The 23,327-nt window shown below is 44.0% G+C and overlaps 2 protein-coding genes across 3 annotated transcripts in view; both read right to left on the minus strand.

Moving 5' to 3' along the window:
• The window catches only part of LOC307234543 (aldehyde dehydrogenase family 3 member A2-like), a 20,416-nt gene extending 20,339 nt beyond the window's left edge, over positions 1–77 (minus strand). The window contains exon 1 of the mRNA XM_080006302.1: positions 12–77. The gene's annotated coding sequence lies outside the window, so the exon portion shown is untranslated. The remainder of the gene's footprint in view (positions 1–11) is intronic.
• Positions 78–2,924: 2,847 nt separating this feature from the next.
• Positions 2,925–23,327, minus strand: part of ulk2 (unc-51 like autophagy activating kinase 2) — a 46,888-nt gene continuing 26,485 nt past the window's right edge. The window contains exons 15-27 of one of the 2 annotated variants that reach the window (XM_080006785.1): positions 22,740–22,889; positions 20,633–20,778; positions 20,450–20,533; positions 16,985–17,262; positions 16,495–16,640; positions 15,245–15,354; positions 14,870–15,007; positions 13,826–14,067; positions 13,530–13,708; positions 8,374–8,492; positions 7,916–8,073; positions 6,089–6,224; positions 2,925–5,811 (exon numbers count right to left, since the gene is read on the minus strand). In XM_080006785.1, the coding sequence (XP_079862911.1) occupies positions 5,747–5,811; positions 6,089–6,224; positions 7,916–8,073; positions 8,374–8,492; positions 13,530–13,708; positions 13,826–14,067; positions 14,870–15,007; positions 15,245–15,354; positions 16,495–16,640; positions 16,985–17,262; positions 20,450–20,533; positions 20,633–20,778; positions 22,740–22,889 (1,951 nt within the window). In that variant the 3' untranslated portion in view covers positions 2,925–5,746. Of the gene's footprint in view, positions 5,812–6,088; positions 6,225–7,915; positions 8,074–8,373; positions 8,493–13,529; positions 13,709–13,825; positions 14,068–14,869; positions 15,008–15,244; positions 15,355–16,494; positions 16,677–16,984; positions 17,263–20,449; positions 20,534–20,632; positions 20,779–22,739; positions 22,890–23,327 lie in introns of both variants that reach the window. The other variant, XM_080006784.1, reaches the window with a different exon arrangement.

Raw genomic sequence — 23,327 nt, forward strand, 5'->3', positions numbered from 1 at the left:
TACGGTCATACCTCACAAGGGACGCGACATAAGTTGTGGTTCAGACGCTCGCCATCACCCCTCCAGACTATTGCGACGCTCTTTAGGCTGTGGGCGGATCGATACCAAAAGTATCGATGCTACGTCTCGTTTTGAAGATCGACAGATTGCCCGAGGGATCGGAAAAAGGGATCTGTTTTACTCTCCAAAATAAGTGAAGAGAAAAAATAAAAATATATATAAAATGAGAAGAGTCGGATATATATATATATATTATTATTATTATTATTATTATTATTATTATTATTATTATTATTTATTTTTTTTTTATTTTTTTTTTATTTTTTATTATTATTTTATATTTTAATTCTTAATGCGATGTATACATTTCCTCACTTGCGCTTGCTTGGTGTCCGTCACTGTTCGCGTGGTGAACGTGAGAATGGAACGCCATTTGAGTCAATGTTAAATAAATAAATATGCCTATGAAATTAATCCTGAAATAAATCAACGAGGCAATAAATGTATAAATAAATGTAAATATAAATATATGAATGAATTCAGTTAAATGGAGAAATGTCTTTATATTTTAAAAGGGACGTTTTTCAAGACCATTTTTATTAATTTCAGGGGACTTTTATTTCACAATTCAACATTTATGTATGGGGACTTTTATTTTATCATGCCACTTTTATTTAATAATGCCATATTCCCAATCCTTAAATGCAAATGCATGGGGCATTGTTATCTTACTGATTCAGAGTGAAAATCACTCCTTTGAATTCCTATCTCCGATCAGGTCAAGTTGCAGACGCCGGTGCTCTCCTACAAGCCCATCCATCCAACTGCTCCTCATCCATATCTCCAATAACTGGTCAGGTTCCAGACTCCGACTCGTTCACTCCACTTCTTACACCCTTGCAGGCCGCCTCACTCCTCTGACGTTACGTGGTCTCAATGGTCGTTCATCCGAGTCGCGACTCTTCTCATTCCTGGCTCCCCAATAGTGGAATAAACTCCCCCCCAGTGGCAGAAAGGCCGAATCGCTCCCCAAGACCCATCTCTTCAGACAACACCTGGACCCTAGTGGCACTGACCCGTCTACCCCATGATGATTTATTTTCCCCTTGCTGTCTAACATTCTTACATTACAAAAACAACCTTTAACTCCACTAGTACTGCTTGTACCTAGAGGACGTTTAGCTGGCTGTGAGTAAAGAAAATAAACTGTGAAGAGATAAATGATTGCTAAAGAGATCAATTTTATTCAAAAATGGCATGGACAAAAATGATGGGATCCATAACCTAATATTGTGTTGCACAACCTTTAGAGGCATCGTGCGATTTCTGTAGCTCCCAATGAGACTTCTGTACCTGTCAACAGGTAGTTTGGCCCACTCTTCCTGAGCAAACTGCTCCAGCTGGTTTGAAGGGTGCCATGTCCAGACTACATGTTTAAACTCTTTTCATAGATGTTCAATAGGATTCAGATCAGGGCTCATAGAAGGCCTCTTCAGAATAGTCCAATATTGCTTGTTGCTTTCCATTCTTGAGTGCTTTTAGCTGTGTGTTTTGGGTCATTATCCTGTTGGAGGACCCATGACCTGTGACTGAGACAGAGCTTTCTGACACCGGGCAGTACATTTTGCTCCAAAATGCCTTGACAGTCTTGAGATGTCATTGTGCCCTGCACAGATTCAAGGCACCTCGTGCCAGACGCAGCACAGCAACCCCAAAACATAACCAAGCCTCCTCCATATTTCATAGTAGGTATGGTGTTCTTTTCTCAGAAAGCTTAATCTTTTCATCTGTGACCATAGAGCTGATGTGACTTGCCAAAAAGCTCCAGTTTTGACTCATCTGTCGAAAGGACAGTCTCCCAGAAGCATTGCTGCTTGTCAATATGATTTTAGAAAATCCCAGTCTGACTTTTCTATGTATTTCTTTCAAAAGTGGAGTCCTCCGTGCTCCGGCGGGTTATCTCCCAAATAGGAGCCTTTCTGTGTGGAGTTTGCATGTTCTCCCCGTGCTCACATGGGGTTTCCTCCACCTAACGTCAGTCAGGACCCCCACCAAAAACATGCACCCATCATCGTCTGACCAGCGATGGACACTCATTACCAGGTCCCCGGGCGCGTCCACGAATGCTGCCCACTGCTCCTGGCTGCCCCCCCGAGGAAGGACAAGCCAGGATGGGTTAAATGCAGAGGCCTCATTTCACCGGCCACCATCCAAAGCGTGTGCATGCATGTGTTGTAGTGTGGTGTGCTGTGTGACGATTAAAGATTGTTCTTTTTCTTCTTCTTCTTCTGGGTCTCCTTCCATGGAGCCCAGTGTCACTCAAAAAGCAACAGATGGTGCACTCACACTAATGTACCTTTTTGGAAGTTGTCTTTGCCTCTTTTTCTACTATTCACACTATCCTTCTGTTCAATCCGGGGTCGATTTTCCTCTTGAGGCTACGTCCGGGGAGGTTCACTACAGTCCCATGGACCTTAAACTTCTTAATAATATTTGCAACTGTAGTCACAAGAACATCAAGCTGCTTGGAGATGGTCTTATGGCCTTTAACATGCTTGTCTAGAATTTTCTTTCTGATCTCTGAGCTCCTTTGCCTTCTCTGGTCAACGTTCAGTGTGTTGCACACAATGATTCCAAACAGCAGTGACTACTTTTCTCCATTTAAATAGGCTGAATGACTGATTATAAGATTGAAGACGTGATACTAATTAAAGAAAACAGTTAGTTTGAAATATCACTATAATCCAATTATTTATAATCTTTTCTAAGGGGTACCAACAAGTCCATCCAGGCCATTTGAGAATATATTGATCTCTTTAGCAATAATTTCTCTTTTCAGTTTCTTTGCTTTACACTATGACATACCAAAAGCATTCAGGTATACATGAGAAAAATTATTTTAATTTCATCACTTTTCAGGAGGAATGAAGCATTGCTTCAGTGCGCTGTAAGGGCACAGTGGTACCTCGACTTATGACTGTAATTCGTTCTATAAGAATGGTCGTATGTTAAAACAGTCGTATGTCGAAGCAATTTTCCCCATATACACCACGCTCATATTTTTCTATGATTTCCTTCTTTGTTTCAATGGCAGTCATTGCCTTTTTCTTATTCCCATCATCTTAGGACTCATGAAGGGTGAAAATAAACAAAATACACAGCACACAGTAAATATGAAAAAAAATATCGATAAGCCACGAACTACGTGCACACACGATGTAGGTCGCCCGCTGACTGGCTGCCAACTGCAAATTTCCATGCTCTTATGTTGGAGCAGTCGTCGCAAGTCGATACAAATTTTTGCGACTATTGCTACTCGTATCTTGGATTAGTCGTAAGTCGAGGTACCACGGTACAAACAAATTTGTCCATGTCTGTATGTGGAAACTAAGAAATTACAATAAAATGTTCTCACTTTTTTTTTAAAAATCGTTTTAATTACAAAGACTGCATTAGGGTTCCATAAAAAACAGACTCCCTCAGTGAACTACCAACTGAAGATTAAGTGGAGGTTCGATCGACAGACGTGGTGGGTGGGGTGTCTGCATTCAACTCAAGCTGGTGGGGCACAAAACAGGGAATGTACATTCAAATTCCTATAGGTCCTACTGGATAAGATGCATTCTGGGTACCCATGCATTGTTTTGAACAGCCTGCTTTCGTGCTTTACCATCCTTGAACAAAACAAAACGAAAAAGCAGTAAGGGCATTCAGCCTACATGTACAGCGTGGGTGACTGGGCGTAGCTCTTGGTAAAAATTCGGAATTTGGGTTCCTATAGTTTTTTTTTTATTGAAGAATTTTTTACCGTTCTGTGTGCGTTGTGAAAGGCTTTGTGTGGTATTCACAACAGGAACAAGGAACAGAAAAAAATAAATAACATTTACTTCCACAGAAAACCTAGATATCTATCAAAAACAAACAAAAAAACCCCAACAACAGTACATCAGAATTATGGGCCCGGTTGCCACCAGTAGCCAGTTGATGCGTTTCCACGCAAACACAATTTTTACACCTTTACAGAGGAGGGGGTCTGCTGTGACTAGAAGGCAACTCCCTTTTCCACAGTAGACAACTGGCCTTAATCTCTCTCTCTCTCTCACACACACACGTCTCATACAATTTTAAATACAGAGTGGACTTGATATTCGCACACTAAAATGAACAATCCTTGTAAAAACATTGTGGAAAAGCTAGGAGCCGCCATTTGTTTGTTGGCACACTAGCGTTGAACCAGAATAGGTTTGCTATCAAACACTTGGCAGACATGAGTAAAATGTATCAAATTTTGTCTATCTACATTGGTTTTGTGCTTTTTGACAGACAGCCACGTCATTGACTACGGACGCCTGCATCGCAAGCTGTGCTCTGACACATTCACTCCAAATTAAGTTTAAAAAAAAAAATAAAATAAAAAATAATTTCAACAAAAGCAGAAAACACATGCACTACATACAAATATATACAAGTTTGCAAACATCAGGTTTCCTTAAAAATAGCTACAGTTACTGACAAAAAAAAAAAGAATAAAAATAAAAGCGGTTTCATTTAATCATTAAAAAAAAAAAGATACTTATTAAAGTAACTTCTCAAGTAATTTGACCGCTCATTGACACAATTCACTACTGGGGTGGTGAACTGCTGAAACTGGTTTCAAACGCACGAAAGACCTGCGCAGCCCCTGCAAACAGCTTCACGTTGAGCCTCTCCATTTATTTTATTACCCGTCCGGACATTGGAACAGTACATGACGACCTGGAGGATTTAATGAGACAGACTGCATGACAGGCTGGGGGGGGGGGGTCCCTCTACACAAAACTCCTTGTGAAGGACAGCTCATGGACTCCACATTTCCATCTTGATAAAAAAAAAAATATATATATATTTTTTTTAAGTACCCCCCTCTGCTCCACCCAACTTGACCATAAAGTGCTTGAGATAGAAACAACTGAAAAAGAATGGAAAAACACCATCACATCTATAGATTTCCTTGCGCTCCGTCGGGCTGGCTTTCCCCCCTCTGTGCATGTGAAGACCACTGGTGTGCAGATGATGTAGATGTACGCTTGAGTTTTGAGTGTGTATCTCTGCGTGTGTTTTACAGTGTTCAGCCACCTGCCCCCTTTTGCAAATTCCTTAGGATTCCTTCCACTTAAATACTTGAGGTTTTTCAAGATAGGCAGGAGACTGAAATAAAATTTGTACGCTTCAGAAGCAATAAATAAAACCCAACAACGAAAACCCCCCAAAACAACCACAACGGTAAATGAACTGAGTGAGAGTGGGATTTAAAAATACGAGCCACCTCCCTCGCGGTTTCAAGTCTTTTGAGGCTAACAACAGTTTCTTATAGTCCTTCATGTCAGTAGCCCGTTCTCTTCTCGTAAAAAATAAACAAAATATCCAGAATTTTGGACATTATATATTTTTCTTTTGTTCTGGTGGGAGAGTATCTGGGTTTAGCAGTTTTGTGGTCATGCCCAGATCCATTTTCATCTTTGGTTGTGAGTTTGTGCGTCAGTTTGCCGCCAGCGATTCAGTTACATGACGCGGTGAGTTGACACAAAACCGCCGTGTGTATTTACATTGTATAAAAAAGAAAAAAAAAAAAAAAAGTAACGATCACACGATTGCAAAAGTGCTTGACTTGCTACAAGAGGGAACGGTGGGATTGTGGGTATTGTAGTCAATAGTCCCAAGAGAATGGTCCCTCTGGAAAAGGGATGTGTGTGTGTCCACGGTCCCACTACTCATACAGTGTGACGGTGCAGTAGCAGAGGGCTGAGATCCGCCGGTCCACGCTGGCCTTGTCTGTAGGGACAGGGGAGAGAACAGGCGTTAATTGATGCATTTCCTTTCAGTTGTATTGTTAGGAAATTGAGACGTCACATGGCGATATAGCCTTTTGTAGTTTAAATGAATGATGACGAGACCACAATGGTTTTTTTTTTCTTCTTCTAAGAGCTGTTTATTACAGGGTCCATTCTGGCAGTAAAAATTTTAATTCAAGGACTTTAAGCACTATTTTAGATATATATTTAATAAGATTGTCTGATGAGTTTGGAATGTGTGGTGGGCAGCTACTCACACTTGGACACATTGTCTATGTCAGCAGGATCCTGCAGGATCTTGGAGAGGCCCTCCAGCAGCATGGCTGCTTTGTTATAGCGGTAGGCAATGTCTTCCGTTTGTTGGAACATCTCGTCCAGAGCTGCACATTGCACCTGCAACAGACACACCAGTATAGCATCAGCTCAAGGGAACACTTATCAACAACGTGATCTTCAGTCAGCAATAGCGACATTGTAAACATTGTAAATTAGGGGTGGTAACTTGGGACTTTTTATCCGCGCATCCAGAGTGGCCACCGTAGATTTTACGCGCCAACGCTCTCAACAACAACAGAGCCGTTCTAGGTAACTGCATACTGTATCACTGTTCTGGGTTACTGCATACTGTGCTGTATTGCTGTTCTGTTTGGTGTTACTGTATTGCTGTGTCGTACTGTTGTATACTGTACTGCATATCTCCACACACACTACCTTGCTTTATTCACATGCCACTTTACTGCACATATCTGTAAATACATAATAGCCTATCCCATATACATACAAGTCCATTCCTTTTATTTATATTTTGTACCCCCACTCTATTACTTTCTTGAGTTATTTTATTCTATATTATTCTATTTACTTACTGCATTGCATTTTAGGAATCAGTTTCAGTCAGTTAGTGAGTAGAAATTCGGTAGCTATTGTGTTCAGCCTAGAACCTATTGTGCGTAATCACCGGGTGCATTGCATTGACATATCACTGCATATATGAATGGAAGTATGTATATGTATGTGACCAATTAACCTCTTGAATCTAATTGCCAGGGAGCTCACAATATGATATCATCACGATACATGGGTCCCAATACTATATATAATATTGTGATTCTTTGTTTTGCAATACACCAAGTATCGCAATACGATACTGTGATATACTATTAAGTTCTTTCTCATCTGACTGCAGTTAAAGTTTAAAACGCATATTTCTTTCTGGTTTTTTTTTCCAATCCACATGGAGCTGCTTGAAAACTCTGATGTCATCTTGCGCAAAACACAAGCAAGTTAAGAAAACTTCACCAATTTGACAACATATGCGTGGCATTTAGAAAACGCGCTGCAAATCCAGACCCGTTGAACAAACTGCATACCAAAACGCTTTGCAAATTCGAAACCCACAACAGTATAAAGACACTTCATTAATCCCCAAAAGGAAATTACAGTGTTGCAGCAGCAATGACATACATGACAAAACACACAAATTACAAAAACAAGTAGAAAACACATTTTAATACCACTTATATTATTACCTTCGAACACATACACATCCACACAAATTGTACTCCAAACAACACTCCACTAGACCAGGGTCTGTGGAGCAGGAGGGGTGCAGGGATTTGGTTTCGACATGCTTGGAGGACCCGCACCCCCACGACTAGCAATTTTAAGAGCGCTGGGGTTTTAGGGGTGGCGGGCCCTGGTGGGTTGGTGTGGGGGTGTGGTTGGCCGGGGGTATGATTGGGTGGTCCCCCTGCCGGCTGGGTTCAGGTCCTGGCTGCTTGCCCCTGGTGCCGGGTGGTTTCTGGCCTGTTGCGACCCCGCGGGGCTGGGCCAGGTGCTTTCCAGGGTCCCTTGGAGGCTGCTCGCTGTCGCGCAGTTTCTTGTCTGGATTTGCAGTGCGTTTTTTAAGTGCTGCGCATGTGTTGTCAAATTGGTGAAGATGTTTTCTTAATTTGCTTGTGTTTTGTCTGTTTGTATGTGTTTTCTTAAGTTGTAGTGCGTTGAGCTCTCAGGGCCACCGTACCCACCCCTATTATAAATCTGACATGTTAACTTCCATGTTTAGTGGGGCAGTCTGGACTTACCATCTCCACGGCATGGTTGTAAATGAGCTTCTCAGCGGTGACGCTATTGATCTCATCCACAAAGCGCTGCTTGTCCGAGAAGAAGTGGTTGAGCTTGTCGGTCAGCCTCCGACACAGCATGATGCAGCTCTTGTAATGTTCGTTTAAAGTTTTCACCACTGAGGAAGAACAGTTGGAGGGACTGAGTGAAGTGTGTAAACGGTAAGAAACTTGAAAAACAATGTAGAGTATGATGCTACTACATTCATAAGCATGTGTTTTGACATGTGAAAGCATATTTAAAAAGAGAACCGTTTTCTTTGATCAATATCACAATCAATATACAATATCTATGTTTGCCAAATCTGCAGAATTCCGTCAGATGGAAAAAATTAAAATCTGCTGACATTACTGCATTTGAACCAGTTTTAAAAAGGTGCAACTCCCAAAATGCTGCCCTTCTTGGAAACATCACTTACCCTGTTTGACGGCAGTGGAAGGATTGAGCTTGGCTGATTTAATCTGCGCCTTGGCCAGGTGGAGCGAGGAGGCCAGGAGCTGAGCAGCCTTCATGTACAACACCAGCTGCTCTACCTGCCTGCAGGGGGCAGCGCAAGCACAAAGGATAAATGGTACGCACAAGTGGGCCACTCTATCATCAAAAGAAAACAGTATGTGGCTTGGTGAAAATAGTGTTTGTTTTACAGACTGATAGTGTTTATGATTTATAGATCTTTACCAGGTACACACACACACACACTCACTCACTCACTCACTCACTCACTCACTCACTCACTCACTCACTCACTCACACTCACACTCACACTCCTCTAGGGCTGGGCCGGTCATGAAATCTTTGCTACTGATCAATCATCCAATAATCGAATCAATCAAACAGAACTAAGATTAAATATTTCAGAACATTGTGCAATAAAACAAATAAATGTTTATTTCTACAGTGCTAAGCAAAGTAGCCTATGTTAGAACAATATAAACTGTCCCGCGCGTCTTTCCGACTGCAGCAGTTGAATTAAGTCAAATAAAATTAAATAGCCTTGTCCCCTACTCGTTCCTGTTAAATAAACAAATCAACAGACAATAGAAGAAAATGTCTGGCCTGTTGTATTTTCAGTTGACTTTGTCAAGGTTCTGTGCAAGACGAGCATGTTCACAAGACATTCCACTGCATATACTGTATGTATGAACGTATGTGACAAATAAACCTCTTGAATGTTCGTCTTAGGCACAGTTCTGTTTCACACATTCACCTCCTTTACAGATAAGTTCTCACATGGAGAAAAAACTTCTAAAGTCCTGTCAGAGCCTGGAGACGGAATGGGAAATGGGCAAGATGGGCATTAGATACGGTACAGTGCGCTCTGGTGACGGTGCACTGCCAGCCCCTCACAGCTCCACTGTCAGCAACTCAGCACTGACCTCACCCAGGTCAACAGTGTTTATTAAATTAGATAATTTTAAATAATACTGTGGCGGACAAAGGCACGGTTCCTTTCCCGCGCCGCAAAGCTGCCCCGAATCAGCGCTGATTGGTCCGACTTGAGGCAGGGAGATTTATTAACGTTTGTCTGTCTTGCAGAGGGGGTACAGGCTCGTGAGCAGCGGAACACCATTCCTCATGCGCCCAAGATGATCATTATCATTTGTTATTGATTCTTGTGGCCAGCGTACCATGGCCAGAAAGACTCTATCCCTAAACACTTACCTGTGGGCAGAGACTCCCACAAGTGGCACCTGATCGGAGGAGCAGGGCGCCAAAGGAAAGGCGGTCTGGAACCGGACCGCTGACTGCGGAAATGCCTCGCGGACCTGGAGGAGGAGCAGGACTACCTTCGCTGCCAGCTGGGGCTCGCCTCGCCAGTGTGAGCTCCTTGGAGCATGCCGTGACCGGCTGCCGCCGACCAGAGGACCATTTGTCCGCCACAAATACGTTTATTAAATCAATGTAATTCTCCTCAACCGTATGTTATACGTCACACCAGAAACAGACACTGTTGTGTTGTCAAAGACAGCGCACTTCAGAGAAAGCACAATTGTTGCAGGGAGAGCTATTGTCACCGTTGTTTTAGAGGGATTTTGTGGTGCCTAAGCATACATGAAATTATGACACGACGGTCATCAAAACACATGCAAAAAGAAAAACAGTCAATCACCCAATGATGAAATAACTGGCCCAGCCCTCATCTCCCTACTACAGAAATCCAGTGCTATATCGACCAAGTGTGATATTCAAGAAAAGTCTCTTGACTTTGTAGACAGAGAAATTTTACTTTGTATGGATTACTTGGTACATGGTATCAGCAGGTATTTAAACTGATATTTAAACATTTTCCTGTACACGTCAATCCACACACACACACACACACACACACACACACACACACACACACACACACCACACCCCCCCCCCCCCCCCCCCCCAAAGGGTGGGATATATTAGGCAGCAAGTGAACAGTCTTTGAAGTTGATGTGTTGGAAGCGGCAAAAGTGGGAAGCATGATCTGAGCGACTCTGACAGGTCAAATTGTGATGGCTAGACGACTGGGTCAAAGCATCTCCAAAACGGCAGGCCTTGTGGGGTGTACCCGCTATACGGTGGTTAGTACCTACCAAAAGTGGTCTAGGGTACAACTGGTGAATAGCAACCGGTGAATGAGGCTTGGGCACCCATGACCAGGGTCATGGGTGCCCGAGGCTCATTGATGCGCGTGAGGAGGGAAAGCTAGTCCGTCCGGTCCGATCATCGTGCATCACCATTTTGGAGATGCTCTGACCTAGCAATTAAAGTTGAAAAAAAAAAAAACTGACAAAAGAAGCTTCAGGTAAAACTGAGGGAGAGCACATGTTAATATTGACTTGTGGACCCTGTGACTCACCTCAGCAAAACCCGCTTTCTTGCGCATTTCTAAAATCACCAGGAGCAGCCAAATAAGCTGAAAAAAACTTTCTAGAAGAAAAATTAAATTTTTCTAGATTTGTCTTTTTTTTTTTTTTTTTTTAATCTCTCAACGTATTTTCAAAACCGAGCTTCATTTATAAATAGTAGAAAATTGTTAAACCTTGGAGTTAAATTTTCCTGTTAGATTACATGGGGAAACACAGTTCACTTCCCGAGACACTGAACAGTGCTGAACAACGGCAATTGATCGTTTCCTTTAAAGTGACAGTCCAGGTGAAGATCATTCTTCCATATTCCATGTGATGTGAAGTCACAATGTGAAACCGTTTTGATAGAGTTCAACCTTTAAATCGTACTACTTTTACACACACGGAGACATCATTGTGAAGGGGGCGTATATCAACGTATACCACCGAAGAAGTCATGATGACGTCACTTCCATAAACTTGTCGTGGATCCGGTTTTACTTGTCTGTGAAAACTTTTGTCACCGTGTTGTTATGGATTACGAGAAGCGGGTGACTGATGATCTCAATGATATCGCGGACCTTAATCTAACCAGTGCGATAGATCCAAGTCAGTGTGAGCAGCGCGTACTTCATTTTCCGCGATGATAGTCAGTTCTCCGACAGCGACACTGAAAGCGAAACCGCTGAAAGCGAATATTTTCAAGAATCACCAGAGGAGATCGACGATATGCCCGTTGTTGTTACAATGGAAGAAGTTGATGATGTTATGGAGTCCGTTGAGGTTGGTGATGCAGATTATGAACAAGTAGTAATGCACAAGATTCTCAAGTTTAGCTGGGGTAGGGTTGGGGTTAGCCCACATAATAACTCCAAGAACTTTGAAGATATTTGGCATATGCACATTTATATTTTAAAAGACACACTGCACACATTCCCTCAAAACACAGTCGCAATGCAGAGATTGCCCCATTCAGCAGGGTGTCAAGTGGCTATGTGACAAGTACACATGCGGCTCTGTTGGTCGGCCAACTCATTTGCATTCTGGGAGCTGGCTGAATGAAGCCAAGTGCGGGGGAAAACTTTGTAGGCAATTATCTCAGAAACACAGTTTGCCACACCCTTGTTATTAACAAGTCATAGCTTGGGCTTGGCTGGAATTGCCACGCAGCCTGAGCAATATTGGGCTGTATGGGAACACCAATAAGCTCAGGCTCCCCTTCAGCTCAGTCAGGGAGGAGTTCCTTGTGGCACGGGAACACCTGCAGTACTCTGGATCCAGAGATGCCAAAGTGTCTGGAGCAGGGATTGTTGTGAGGACAGGGAGGAAGTGGAGGGCAGCCGATGCAGTACAGCAAGCAGAAACACGACTGAAGCACAAGGCCATCCTAGGAACAGTGGCGCAAGGCAGAGCTGGACTTGGGAGCCTTATAGCAACCCGATATGGCTGTGCCAGCGGAAGGGAGAGGCAGAGGTTGGTGCAGGAGGAGGTGCGAGCTTCAGTCGAGGAAAAGCGAACCAGCAGAGCAGTGGCCATGCGGCAGCAAGGCGCCTGGATGAAGTGGGAGCAGGCGATGGAGCGGAGTGTCACCTGGAAGGATATCTGGCAGTGGAACCCGCAGAGGATCAAGTTCTTGATACAGGGGGTCTATGATGTCCTCCCAAGCCCATCCAACCTGTGCATATGGGGCAAAATAGAAACACCTGCATGTCCCCTGTGTTCCAAAACAGAGACACTGGAACACATCCTGAGCAGCTGCTCCAAGGCGCGAGGTGAGGGTCAGTATCGATGGAGGCACGACCAGGTCCTCAAATCCATCGCTGAAGAAATCAGCAAGGGGATCAAGGGCAGCCGATACACCCAAGCCAGAGCCAAGGCCATCCACTTTGTCAAGGAAGGACAAAGGCCAGAAAAGACACCAAAGAACAGCTCTGCTGGTTTGCTCTCCACGGCGCGAGACTGGGTGATGACAGCTGATCACCCAGTCCAGATTGAGACCTGACATCATCTTGGTCTCAGAGGCCACAAAGCAACTTTTCTTGCTGGAGCCGACGGTTCCCTGGGAGGAGAGGATGGAGGAGGCTCAAGAAAGAAAGTGGGAGAAGTACCAGGAGCTGGTGGAGGATTGTCGGAGGAACGGGTGGAAGACCAGGTGCATGCCAGTGGAGGTGGCAGTCAGGGATTCGTGAGCCACTCCCTGAGCAAAGCCTACGGCACACTAGGCATAACAGGTGCCAACCGGAGAAAGGCCATAGGCAACAACGTGGAGGCAGCAGAAAAAGCCTCCAGATGGCTCTGGTTGAAAAGGGGAGAGCAGTGGTTGCAGTGGGTGTAGCATGCCACTTGGACACAGGCCGGGGATTTGATCACCCCGGTCGGGTCGCCTGGAGGAGGGTGTCTGTTGTAAGACCCGAAACACCCATTGAATCCAGGAAACACTGAGGATGTGTCCAAGTGTTGTGCATCAGTAGGTGTATTGTTAACAGCTTTAAAAATATTTGCTTGATTTGCACAATGACACCTTGTTTTGAAGATCTGATTCTTCACTTCGTCAAAAGCCACCAAATGTACCTTAAGTCTGCGGTGGTTCACACAGTCAAATGTTCTACACAACTTCCATAATCTCTTCAATGTTTAGAACACAGCATCTGTACTTAAAATGTTCTTTATGTAATGCAAAGACAATGTCAACGAATCTTCTCTTTGCGGCAAAACGTTTTACATTGGCCCATAGCAACCGGTCCCGTCTTACCCCCACTCCCTGCTCAGCTGGCTGATCTGGTCCACCACTACGCTCTCCTGGGGGGGGTAGAGTGAGGCAGCCGACACCCCCAGGTCTGCACCCCCGCCACGCATTGCTGCGATTTCCAGTACGCAGTCGGTAAAAGACAGCATCATGCGGAGGTGCATCAATGTGTCTGTGTGCTCCCGCTGCATCAAAGGAATGCAAAGGTTAAGGATCATCATCATGAGAAATGTCCGATCCAAATTATTGCCCAGCCATAATTTAAAGACATAGTAATGGAATGTAGGGTGGCATTCCCTCACCTCCATGAGAGTTTCCTCTGGAAGCTCCGGCGCTTCGAAGGTGATGAACCCGTCCAGGCTGGGCGGGGAGGTGCCGTAGGGGACGTAGCGTAGGCTGCTGGGCCCCTCCTCAGCCGCCGGACAACCTTGGACCCCTCCGGAGCTGGCCGGAGGGGAGGTGCCGATGGCCATGCCGGGTGGGGAGCCGACATACACCCGGCCGCTGGTGGAGCACAGGGAGCCGGCTGAGCTGTTGGAACCCACTGAGACAATGGACAGAAAACGGTGAGAGGTAAAGGACAAGTTTCGTCTGGCCGGCTGGCCGGCCGGATACAGAAGAGAAGGTATGGCTGACATCTAGAGGGCTTTGTTTAGATCTGTGGTACAGGACAAGGGATGCACAGATACCATACGGCATCAGGACAATTGCTTCCAAATAAAACCACTAAAAACTATGTTTTTAGTGGTTTTATTTAGAGGAAAGGGGCACAGTAATCGGGGTGCACTGAGAGCTGTGTTCGCGTCCGGAGGCGGAAGATTCACACATAAAAATATATTTATGATTCCCCTTATTTATAATTCCTCATTGAAATGTAATCCATGTGCATTTTTCTAACTTTCTGTTTGTTTTATCCTGTTATTGTAATGCACACTGACTGAGAAAAACAAATAATATTTGCTCAACTTTAAGAATCTCAGTCGACTGACGGGATTCCAACTTGTGATTCTACTCGTTGACTTTCAGGGGGCAGTCTTATTAGCTTCAGTTTTATTTCATAGTAGATCTGATTTTGTATTTGAATAAATTACTGACTAAAATAATAATCACACAGGGTCTTCCAAATAGTCCTAGTTTTCTGTGAAAATAATGGTATTGGTGCATTCCTACACAGGACTCAGAGACTTTTGGATTAATCCAAAGTAATACAGCTATGGGTTACTAGCTAGAAGCACCTTAAGCATAATTTGACAGCCAGAATGCCAGCCTTTAAGCTAGGGTTAGTAGAGCAAGCAAATGCTAGATTAGCTGTACAACTAGCCTCGTAGCATTGTATCAGATCTTACCTGAGGTGGTGCGCGGCCGGGTGGCCAGGTGGCTGCAGGACGGAGGCGTGCTGCTCTTGGGGGGCGAGCCCACAGTGAATAGGACAGTACGGGGGCTCACCGCCCCACCCTGAGCTAGCCCACTCACACCTACAGGGGCTGGAGTAGGAAGGGGAGATTCACACACACACACACACACACACACACACACACACACACACACACACACACACACACACACACACACACACACACACACACACACACACACACACACACACACACACACACACACAGAGAGAGAGAGAGAGAGAGAGCGAAAGCTTGTGCCAAGTCATATATAGTGTGGTTAAAATAAAACTCAACAAAAAACACGAAAAGAAGTAGTGTGTGCACCTGTATCCATGGGTCGCTCTGTGTTGAGGCTGTCCGTGCTGCCCTGGTAGGGCTGACCGCCCATAGTGATCCTGCCTGGCTGCTCAGACAGACGTCCCGTGCTAACAGACCTGCAGGTAGAAGGTGGTTTACTGGGTATCATCCCAAGCCCCTTTCTCACCTGCACTGAATATCATGAACCTACTGGCAAGGTTATGTATTGCGCCATGTGAGAAAGGGATCCAGTCTCGATATTCTGTAAAAGTCGTTCCGTAAATTTCCCCACTATATACCTAGTATGATTTCCGGGAAAATGCTTGTACGGCTGTGAATGGAAGTGTGTGAGAATGAAAGCAGTAACAGTGCCGTAAAGTACGGGTGGAGCTGAATTCAAATAACGTACAAAGTGGCTTTTACTTATATTTAATTCGTACAAATATTTCAAAAGTTATTTGTTTTCGGAGGAAGAAAAAAGAAAGCAAGTCCAATGAGAACCACGGAGCTTAGATGCAAAGACGAGAAACTGAAACACGTCCAGTCTCTTCGGAGACAGGTAGTTATATTGTTAAATTCTATTATTTAATTTTATTGTTAGTTAGAGTTAGGGGTGCGGGGACATCGGGCATAAGTGCTTCACTTGCCCATCGGCTGCACCGCAGTGCGAAGTGAGGGAACAAGAGGAAATGAAGCGGCAGAACGGGTGGGGAACGTTCCTTCTCCGGAGGCAGAGAGTGTAGGACAGGTTGAAAATGATCACACTAATTTAATAATATTGGGGTTATTGCGTCTGGGGACGAGGGGTTGGGGGAGACTGGGAGCGAATCGCTGGTCTAAAAACAAAAGCGATTTTGTTGCCTAGTCTCGTGCGATATTACACCTCTCGCACAAGCATTACATAATGAATCTGTGAGCGTAAGGAGGCCAATGTGGGAATTACTACCTACTGCCTTTGCTGAATAAAAAAAAAAATTGCAGCAATGTTACATTCCATGTAGGCAAGGAGCTATAGTGTAGAAACAACATCAAGGACACTTGGTTGTGAAACATGGGAGAGGTATAGAGAGATAGAAAGAAGAAAAAAGCTGACTCTCCTCATGTAGCTTGTTCTAATTGAAGGCACTGACGTACAATCTGTTACTATTGATGACAAAGTACTTTGTTCAACTGTATCTGCTAATTTATGCAACAAAACGCAATGCGAGAGAGATCCGTTGTGCTCGGTCCAGAGGTTATGGAGGAGAAACAGACATATTTTGCGCAAGATGCTCTACCTGCCAAAGGTGGTCCTGCTAGCCTCTGGTGCGGACTGGCGGCCACTCGGGTAGAGGGTGCAGTGATAGATGCAGACATCCCGGGCATCGATCAGCGTCTTGGTGGGTGTGGGGTTGTCCGCCAGTGCCATCAGGTTACAGGATGCCTGCGTTTTGGGGATTTTGAACGGTGCCGAAATGGTCTGAATGACAAGATATGAGCAAAGGAAATATTGCCCTATGAATGTTTTTTCAATATTATATATTTATCCTCAACAGACGGGGAAATCAATCTGAGCGATTTTGATATATATCAATCTTCTTAAGGGCACATAAATTCATTTTTCACCTACAATTACATTTTTTTTACACAAGTGGGTGCACATCTATTTATTCAGTGATGCTAGTTGTGCAAAATGTATATAGACTCATGTAAAACGAATGATTCGGATGTTATACCTCTAATACATATTTTCTAGCCAGACAACTGTGAGCCCTACGATCCACTGACCTTGGTGGGCGAGCCAATGATGGTGGGCAGCGGGGACTTTTGCAGCCAGTCGGAGGTGCGCGGGGAGGAGCCCAGGTACTTGGTAGGAGATGTCCCCAAGCTAGCTGGCCGGCCCACCTGGGAGTGGCTTGAGGCGGGGTAGTTTGAGGCGATAGAGGTAGGCTGCAGTGGGTCCGATAGCTGCTTGTGGAGCTTCTGCCTGGTCTGGTAGACCTCTGTCAGGGTGGGGGCGCTTTGCAGCCGAGCCCCAAGCAGCTGGGAGGGTGGCACAGGGGAGCCTGGTGGAAAGCCACAAGGGAAGCAAGAGATCGCAGCTATAGATAGGATTCCAAATTCGAAGGACAGCCAGTGTCCATTACAGTGCCTCTGCAGAAAACTGTTCTGTAACCGCTGCTTGCATGCCTTTCTGTCTAAAACCACTTTCATTCCCATTCAGACATTTTACAATGACAGTAGCAGCTGAAACATGTTTTTTGGTCTTTATGAGCCTTCTTACCATTTGACGGGCCTGCTGCCGAATCTGCTGAGAATAGCCCTGGCATTTTCCACAGGCTGCACTTCACGAGGCTGTTAATTCTATGCAAATATTTCCAGTGGTATAGATAGACAGCCAAAGTACTGCAGCCTGTCTGCCTGAGGCACTAGTGGTGTTCAGGATACCGTACTTTGTCCTCTCTTAAATAATAATTTCAAAAAAGGTCACCATGACTACAAATGCCATGACACCATGTCAGTCTGGTGAGGCACAGGTGGATTATATTTGTTTTTCCAGGTCAAAAGGTGTCTGCAGCATTAATAGAACACTAGCAACATTTAAAGCACAACAAACACCACGACTCATGCGGCTTTTGTCAATAATGAACAACTGTTATTAAATTACCCTATTTACATACAAGGCCTTGTTAAACAAGCTAGTGTATTACATCAAACACATTATCCTATCTAATCTTTCTTGTTTCTCTATAATTTTTGCCTCACGTCTTATATGATTTAATATTTCTCCTTTAAACGCCTATTTCTTTTCTTTAAACACATATTGCATTTAGACATGTATTCAATTAAAATTCAAAGAGGTCCAGTTAGATTCAGTGCCATATTGAAGTAGACTGGTAGTTGTATCAACATCTGTATTAGTCAACAACTGACTGTCAAATCAAATAAAGTACAATTTGATAATATTTCAACAAAATTTATTATCAGTTTTCACACTGAAGTGGAGGGATTATAAATAAGTACTCTAATAATAAATAAATAGACTTCTAATTTCAAATAAAATAAAGGTTGCATTTAAAAATAAAATACATAACATAGCTTAATTTAAAAAAGTACAGCTTGAGTTTACCTTTCCCTTCTTTTTTGTTTACCTTTCCCTTCTTTTTTGTTTACTCCATTTCACATCTTGACAAATCTAACTTACCTAAAATTGTAAAATAAACAATCCTAACAAATGAAGAGCTTTAACACTTTTCTCTTTCTTTCCCTCATATATATCACACCACCACTTTCTCTGGTTCAGTGAGAAAAGTGAGCTTTAGCTTGTCCTGCCAGGATTTTAAATCTGGGCTGGAATGGTGTCAGGGCCATTCTCATGCACATGTGTAGGTGCTCATTGGTGAGCCTGGAACGATATTTGGTTTTAATAATCTTCATTGTGGACAAAGCTGCCTCACAGCTGTATGCGGAGACAAACATGGTCCATTATGTACAGGGCTACTTTCCTCAGACCTGGGAAAGCTGTCTCTGAGACTATATGGAGCCAGAAAATGGCAGGGTCAGTTCCTCCAAAATGCTCTTTCAGGGCAACATTTGGTTGGAGATCAACCAGTTGCATTTGCAGAGGCCTAGCATTTGCCCACTTGAAGTGCTGTGTGACTTCCTTCGAGAACCCCCTGATATCCTTGATGAGGAATAGGTTCTGAATGAACAGGGTGAGCTGCTGTCCAAGGCTGAAGCTGTCAAAACATTTGCTGAAATTTACAATCAGCTTGTTAACAAAGTCTACAAATGAAGATACCACTCTCACCCTGAACCTGTTCCTGCACTGTTGGGAATTGTGCACACTCTCCCTGCAGGTCTTCCTTGAACACCTCAAGTTTCCTCTGGAAGGAGCAAACCACTGTCATTAGGTCACAAACGGAATTGTCCTTGCCCTGTAGCTTTAAATTCAGTTCATTCAGGTATGAAGTGATATCAACCAAAAAAGCCACAATATCTATCTTCTCATCTTCTAAAAAGAGAGAAAATGGTGTTGCCTTTTGGCTCTTCAGCCATCCTTTATGACCAGGTAGATGTCCTTTCCTCTTTACTGGTCTGAAGGGATGTATCACCTAACAGGTCTTCACAGAGCTTGTTCTTGTCCTTGTTGAAGAGCCTTCCATAATCTAACAGCTGAGCATTTTCAGACACATCAGTGGACTCCTCTACAGCTAAGCCTACGCATGGAGCCTTATGAATTGCTTCATCCAGTTGTGCAAACACATCCTGGGCTAACATTTCAGTGTTCTTCGTGGCTGACATAGGTATTTGCTTTATTTGTTCACAAAACTCTTTTTGTTTTTCCTTAAATAAGATTTCAGTTACCGCACTCATTGACAACCCCTCCATCAGTAAATGTTTTTTTTATGTTGACACAAAATCCAAGCAACTTTAAGGGAACATCCGTTAGCACCTTGTTGGGCAGCCTGTGAAATTACCTCTCTCACTGTGACTCTCCTCTCTTGTCTCGTCTCTTGACTGTGTAACAGTGAGATGCTTGTCGGAATGCGCAGATTTGATTGGCTGAGTTACATCATGTGAGATGATTTACAACACATACAATTGGTCAGTGGTTCCTGGACCGCTCCTCCAGTTCCGTAAAGGCAATAAAAGTTGTGCTGATTAAAATGTATTAATTCTCAATAATTTATGGGTTGAAGGTCCGGTATCTGGATCGGGATCCGGACCGTGGTCCGCCAATTAGTGACCTCTGATATATTGTGTTCAGGGCACCCTTATAAAAGAGAGCATGCTCTCTATTTGTCTTCCCTGGCTAAATAAAGGTTATCTGAATTTGGCTAATTATACTATTGAGCCAGCCCTACTTTTATTCTACATTCCAATTCAAATTGAAAACAGTTTAACTGTAAAAAACTGTAAAAATAGCTGCTCTTTCCTGAAGTTAAGGCAAATGCCAGGGTTTTACAAGCACAGAATTTGCTCCTATTCTCTGCTCCTGTTGCACCAGCCACAATAAAGTTTTATATTGTAAGTGACCTCGCTCGATAGGTATTACAACTTGTCAGACAAATGAAATTAAGATCGATATGTGCCTTAGATGTAAGTGAATGTGGAAGCACAGATGAGGAAAAGACTATGAAGATCATCCTAGCCTCCATGACCCAATTCCTCCAAAAACCAAATGTCTGTGGTACAGATTAGCTTCCAAGGATGGCTGCAGTTCCCCCCCGCCCAACCTGGTGAACGCACCTCCTGAGGAGCTGCGGCTGCGGGATTCGTGGGGGTGGGGGTGTCCGCAGCAACAGTGACCCAGCTGCTCAGGAATCATGGCCACTGTAAAAGATAAGGCCGCTATTTTTAATGTTGGTCCGCTACGGTCTACTGAAATCGTGTCAGGGTGTACAAAAAGCGAGACTGGCTCTGTGTCCTTACCAAGAGGGGACGGGGAGTATGGACGGGAGCTGCCAGTGGAGAGACGCCGTCCCACAGTTTGGGGAATGTCCGCAGAGCCGGGGGAACCTGAAGGTGCTTTGGGGAAGCCCATGGGACTTGTGTTGGAACGCCTCACCGTGCCAGACCTGGACAATACATACAAAATACAAAAAATAAAATACACTTACCCTGATCGAGAATGACACTAAATGCAACGCCAAGCTTTCATCAAAACTCTCCTCACCCCTGAACCCAATGTCATTTTTATTATCCATCATATGTTATTACAAGACACTTGCTATAAGTAGTTGTCGCTAGGCTGCAAAGAATAGCCCTTTATGCCTGAGGAGCCTGTTTAAAAAAACAGTCCCTAGTTGAGCTAGAAGTTATGACAGCATGTTTCATCATTTTGTAGGCAGTGCTTGTTTGTCTGTATTAAGCTGTGAGAGCTCATTTTATTTTTGACATATGCAAGTCAGTTCTAGCCTCTATTGCCATTGTTGTTTGCTGTATCCCAGGAAAAGGCTGCATTATGTCAAAAAGATGAGATTCCTTTGTCTTTCTTGCGTTTCCGTGTCTAGTTCCTAACTGGCAGGACATTAAGTGCTGACCCATAAACAAAAGCCTCTACTGGGTCAACAAGACAGGGTGTCTTGGCTGTCCATGGAGGATTAAGGCTCTCACAGACAGACAGGGCCAAGTGGAGCAAGCTAGAGTCAATCGCGGAAGTTAGTGTCAGTAGCCGTTGCCGAGGCTTTGAGGCCCTGGAGGCAAAGCCAGTGGGGGAACTGAGCGAACAAGTCTACTTTCTGGGAATGGAAAACGGCAAACCTCAATCATCAAAGCCACAACCTGGTTCAGTTGAAAACCATTCAACATGTACAGTATACTGTATGTTATTTGTAGTTCCTTCATGCTCATGTTCCTTATTCCCTGTGACCCTCTACACTACTTTTGACACAACAGGTTGGGTGAAGAGAGAGCCACAACACAGCACAAAGGAAATGCCTGCCCTCGTCCTTCCCATCTGCTTTGTCTTTAACACAAATCCTCCCCAGAGCTCTCTTAAGCACTCCCAGCCAGACAGCCTGGCAGTTTGAGTCATTTCAATTTAGATCCACTCTGCTGATGCAACTAGAGCGAAACTCCACAACTACTGATATAGCAGCCTGTGTTTTTGTCTATTTTGGTTGCTCTCCCGCGCTGAGCAAATTCCTTCATCAACTGATCAACAAGCAAGTTTCACTCATTAGAGAGTAGTTTTTGGAGTAGGGATGCTAATTAAGATATTTTTTCTGACCGATAGCCAACCCTCGTTAACCGACCATTAAGTGTTATTTGACAACAATAAAATATTAGGGCACTGTCCCCCGAAAAAAAACACATTTTTTTCCTATTGGACTATTTATTTTACTTGAGAGCCCTTGGAGCGCAGTTGGAGCCGTTCCTCCAAATAAAACAACTACTGTTTTTAGTTGCTGTATTTGGAGGAATGGGTGTCCCAAACAAACTCATGCCCCATTCCTCCCAGCTCACCCCTCCCGTCACATATTCGCATTGAACAGCTGAATGCGATTCGACTGACAAAATTCTGAGTCAGGTACAGCCTTAGAAATAATCGGGGACACACAAAAGAATTCCACCATATGTTTAATGGACTATCCCTCCCAGTGACGAGTGCAGCATCTGAAACATCTTGTTTCTCCAGTAGTAGAACATAGGATGGAACAGTCAATGATAACTAAACAATGATTGTGTTTACATTTCATATCACGCCTGTTACTTTCACCAGCACCGACGTGGCGGTGGTATTGTGGTCACAGCTCTAGTTGCAAGTGTTGCTGCCATGAGCTGTATTTAAGAAATTTGATTTTATAGCCTATTTTTCTTTTACCATGCAAAATGTTTTATTTTTTAATTTTTATTTTTTAAATACTATGTTTTAACAGTTTAACTGATAGTATTAATTGGTCAAAATTCAAATTGTTGGTTAAATGGTTGATTATTAACATCCCTATTTTGAAGTAACGCATGGTTTGTTTGATGTAATGGCAAATATTTAGAATGAGCTCTCAATGCATTCTGAAACCTCAGGCAAGCGTCATACCTAGGGGAGCTGTAGAGTGTGGTGGTGGGGCTGCTGGAGAGGTTCTGCTTGATGCGCTGGTAGTTGCGCACCTGTGTGGGCACAGGAATAGGGGTGGTCTCGGCACGGGGCGACACCATGGGAGTCTGTCCTGGAGTGGGTTGCGGCTGCCTGGGGAACAGGAATGGTGAGAGGAGCGCTGTTAGCCAGTCCCGTCTGGATTGTTGTCGTTCCCAAATCTGCGGCATGACTTCAGGGGTGTCAACACCTATGGCAACATGATATTACAAATCCCTACTGCCTTAGGTAACGAATGTAAAGATACATTTACAAAAGGATCAAGATACGTTTTCTTTTTCCAAGAGGGTTTTTAAAACCCACAGGTAATTTGTTTAGTCTGGAGAGGGATTAAAACTTTCTTTCTGCTAAGAGGGAGGGCAGGCTATGCGCAAAATGGGCCGGCCTTCGATGTAAACATGCAAGGGCCCAACCAATGAGCTGCGAGCTGCCTTTGAGAAGAGGGGTGGAGCCAAGCATCTGTGCTCTGTAAACAGGCCAATGGAACGGGAGGGGCTCCACCGTATGTAAAAACACACAGGGAGGGAGAAA

Source organism: Zeus faber (assembly GCF_960531495.2).
Source record: "Zeus faber genome assembly, chromosome: 9".
Taxonomy (NCBI): Eukaryota; Metazoa; Chordata; class Actinopteri; order Zeiformes; family Zeidae; genus Zeus; species Zeus faber.